The 4,273-nt window shown below is 38.0% G+C and overlaps 1 protein-coding gene across 1 annotated transcript; it reads right to left on the bottom strand.

The window, feature by feature from the left end:
- Positions 1,672 to 2,445, bottom strand: LOC107615258. Its single transcript, XM_016317352.1, has one exon. It carries the CDS (start codon positions 2,443 to 2,445, stop codon positions 1,672 to 1,674), a length of 774 nt encoding a protein of 257 aa, XP_016172838.1.

The raw sequence follows: 4,273 nt of genomic DNA on the forward strand, positions 1-4,273 counted from the left end.
TTTGGCTTTGCCTAATTTGTAGGTAAAAAACACTTGTTCATCTTCAAATTTTTTAACTTAGAGATTTGGTGGGGCTATTTTTTTATTTCTTTTCTTGTTACTTATGATACATGAACACTAATACGGATATGGGACACGACACAGAATATGTCGATATACGAATTTTTTAAAATTTTATAAAACACAGGGACATGCATATATGTAAAATATAAAGTACTTTTTAAAAAAATAGTAATGCTATTTTGAGATTTTATTGATATTAAAATATAAATTAATTTTTTAATTTTTTAATATCTTATTTTAATTATATAAAGTATTTAAAATATTTTTTATTTTAATAAATAATAATATATATTATTTTTAAATTTATTTCAACAATACATGTTAAGAATAAAGGTGGACACGCTGATTGACATGTGATAATATTTAGGTGTGTTTAAACATGTTCAAAAAAAAATTTATTTTTTATTAAAACACGGTTGAATACACTATACGTGTGTCGATAAATATTATATTAAAATGTGTCTTACATACGAACACGTCAACCAAATGTCTGTGTTTCATAGCTTATTATGTTCTTCAGATTGACGGAGTATAAAAGGATTATGTTTTGGATCTTGGCTTTTACGGACAGTGGCAAAAAACAAAAGGGCGAACAACAAAATAGATAGAAGTATACGATGGTAGTTGAATTACACTGAAGCAGACTAATAAACTTGCATTAAAGCTTGAGGATAATGCTAAGCGATGTATGACAATAGTAGAACTCTTAGTCACCGTCAATCCGTCATGAAGATTTTAGCAAGAAAATGAAAAGGGAAAATAAAAGGTAAAAGGAATAAGTCATCTTAGAAGAAAATCTTTAATGTCTAAGGAAACCAAAACTGGAAAAGAAAAGAAAAGACTGTTTTATTATGTCATTATCTCAGACCAGAGGACAACGGTTGTTGAACGGTCCATTGAAAAGGAATCTTGTATTTTACGACTTATATTTATATTTGGATACATTTATAATAACGAATTTCATTAAAATTAACATACTATTTATTTAGTTGTTTCGAAGGCCTTTTAGTGCCACTGAGAGAATTCCCTCTCCCGCTTTCTTTTACCATGTCTTATAATTTAGATATTTATTTTTCATTTTTTAACGAATAAATTACTACTTTTGAGAAAAAAAATTAACATGTTATTTTTTTATGTAAATTCTGTATTTTTTAACAAAATAAAGTAATAAATGTATTTTCAAAAAAAATGTATAGACAAGTATTTACAAAAAAATTACTATGAATAAACAACAATTTATTGAAAATCCTTAAAAGCTTAATCCAAAAAATAAATCTACCAATAAAAATTTCAAAAATACATATACCTTTTGTTTTTTATAAATTTATTCTTCGTACGAGATGTCACTTGTACGGATTGTGAGATGGATCAGGAATTGGTTGGTCTTGATGGTAACGGGTTTAATTTTTTGACTCCTTTGGTGCGCTTGCCTTACCATCCTAGAGTTGCGCTCATCTCGTTTTGGTGATCTTTCTCTGTCGGTTTTTCAGGGTTTACAAATAATCGAGTTTGCCGTCTCAGATAGCTTGTTCGAGGGCGTCTTTCAGATCGAAGCAGTTTTGGGTTTTGTGTCCGTATCCTCGGTGATAGTCATAATACAAACTTTTGTTACCGCCTGTCCGTTCCTTCAACTGTCATGCCTTTGGGAGAATGTCTTGCTATACTATCTGGTGATATATCTCCGTGATAGAGGCCGATAGGGGGTATAATTCGTGAACTTTTCCACCCTAGGCGGCCGGCTGGGGGCAGTGGATTTGAAATGCTCTTTCGAGGTGTCTTTGGGTGGTGGGTTGTTTTGGCAGCCGTAGTGTCGTGCTGCCGTTTATTGGCGGCCACGACTTGGCTTATCTGTTCATCGTTTATGTATTCTCTTGCGATGTTTTGAATTTCATGCATAGTCCAGACCAGTTTGGTAGTGAGGTGCTTACGGAAGTCTTCGTTCATGAGGCCATTGGTCAAGCAAAGGCTGGCCACGGAGTCCGTGAGCCCGTCGACCGTTAGCCATTCATCATTGAACCTGTCGAGGTATTTCCTTATAAGTTCGTCTTTTCTTTTTGTGATTCCGAGCAGGCTGATCGGGTGCTTTGCTTTGGCAATCCTGGTAGTGAACTGTGCAATGAACTTCTTGGAGACGTCGTCGAAACTGGCTATCGAGCCGTTGGGGAGGGCGTTGAACCACTTGTTGGTGAGGCCGGCTAGGGTTACTGGAAAAGTCTTGCATCGAACTGCATTGGCGGCTCCCTCCAGGTTCATCTTGGCCTCGAAGATCGTGAGGTATTCCTGGGAGTCCTTCGTCCTGTCGTACTTTATGTAGGTTGACTTGTCGAAACCCTTTGGTAGCTTGGCCTTTAGAATTCTCTTGGTGAATGGGATAGCTCCCATTATCGTGTGCTCACTTCTTATCCGCTTAGAATCTCGTCGGTGTCTTCTGTTGTCATCGTCATGTCGGCACTCTGGCTCTCGGGAGACACTGCGATCTCATCGTTTCCCGTGTCGCCGTTCAGGTGACTTTTCACTCTTGGTTTCCCTCTGTGATCGGCTCTTGGAGGTCGCTTGGCTTACGTGTTCTGGCTGGTATCGCTCTTTGGAAGCGACCTGGCCCTCAAGGGTTTTGTACTCTCTGATAGAGCTCTTGGATTATCTGAATTTCTTTCTCTCCTAGGCTGTCGGGTGCTCGGGTCTTATCAGGTTGACGAATGTCTTTTTTTGGTTGTTGCCCATTAGGGGTTGGCTATCGGTGCACGGTGCTGGTTATCCTCCCATGGGTCGGTGGGAGGGGGCGTTGTTCTGCGATTCCGGTGTTGGTGGGTCTGACTCATAGTGGTTTGAGGACCGCTTCTCGGATTATTCCGCTAGGCCGCCAAGACTTGGCAAGTCCTCACAGACGACGCCAATGTATGAGATGTCACTCATACGGGTTGTGAGATGGATCACGGACTGGCCGGTCCTGATATTGACGTATCGGACTTCTGGAGTGGCGGGGTACCTACAAAGACGCTCCAACGCTTAAGTCAGAATGGATCTAAGAGGTATAAGTGAGGGTTAGGAATATGTGACGTACTTAAGGGAGTCTTTGACTCCCTTTATATAATTTGCGATCGTTACTTATTTTGTCAGCTAAGATGAGATAAGATAAGAGAGATATTTGAATTTGAATGTTTGGTTCGAAATTTGAAGTTCCTAGAGTTTGTGATTATTAGACCTATCTAGACTGTGATGGTGACCCAAATCCGAATAACTAGTTTTGGTGGCTGTTTTGAAGAAGGACCCAGAAATTGGGTTCGGAATCTCCTTTAAATTAAATAAAGTCTTTTAGAAATATTTGACAAATTTTATTCTTTGATGAATAATTTTTTCCACACACATTGTGTTTATTAGATATATTTATCTAAAAATTATCTTTTTAAAATAAATTTATGATAATAAGCCTTTTAAAACATCCAAATTATTATCCATTTTGAAATGATTAGGAAGTGGGAGATGAAAGTTGAAAGGTCCTACTTGAAACTACGTACCAGGCGTTAACACCGCAGAAATGAAGGAGCAGAATTATTTGTTGGATCACATAAAATAAAGTAGTGAGTGAAAATGTCAACATCGATCAACGTGTGAAGCAAAGAAGCAATAGTGCATTGGAAACTGACTTATTAGGTCAATCAAATTCAAATTCCAGTTCCACTGTGTGGTGTGCGGTGTTGCATCCTAATAGTAGTGCCAGCTGGCTAAATGGCCATGCATTGATGCATGAATGAGTGGCAAAAGTACAGACAAGAAGGGGCACATGCACGTGGATCCGACATGGGACTTCACGTGAAAGCAAGTGACCACTCGCTCATTTTTCTCATCCTAAGACTCAAAAAATCTCATTCCAAAACGTGGGGGAGAGCCTGTGGCTCCGTACAACCAAATGGTGGTGGTGGACACCGATGGAAAGGGACCCGGGTCTAAGAAGAAAATGCTGGTAACAAGATATGGGCCTCACTCTCACTCCATCATCCCATACTATTCAATTTTGATTCCTTTGTTGTGGGGCTTCATTTGCTTATGATCAGTTCCTATCACCTTCATCTCTCTAATTTTGTGATCATCACTTCCCGTCAATTTTTTCCCTAATATTTCACTTCTCTTATTCATTTTTATTCATTTCACTTTAAAAATTAATTTAAAAGACCAGAGATATGTAAATTCGAATTTTTAGGATTAGTGTACT

The sequence above is a fragment of the Arachis ipaensis genome, chromosome B09 (assembly GCF_000816755.2).
Source record: "Arachis ipaensis cultivar K30076 chromosome B09, Araip1.1, whole genome shotgun sequence".
NCBI lineage: Eukaryota > Viridiplantae > Streptophyta > Magnoliopsida > Fabales > Fabaceae > Arachis > Arachis ipaensis.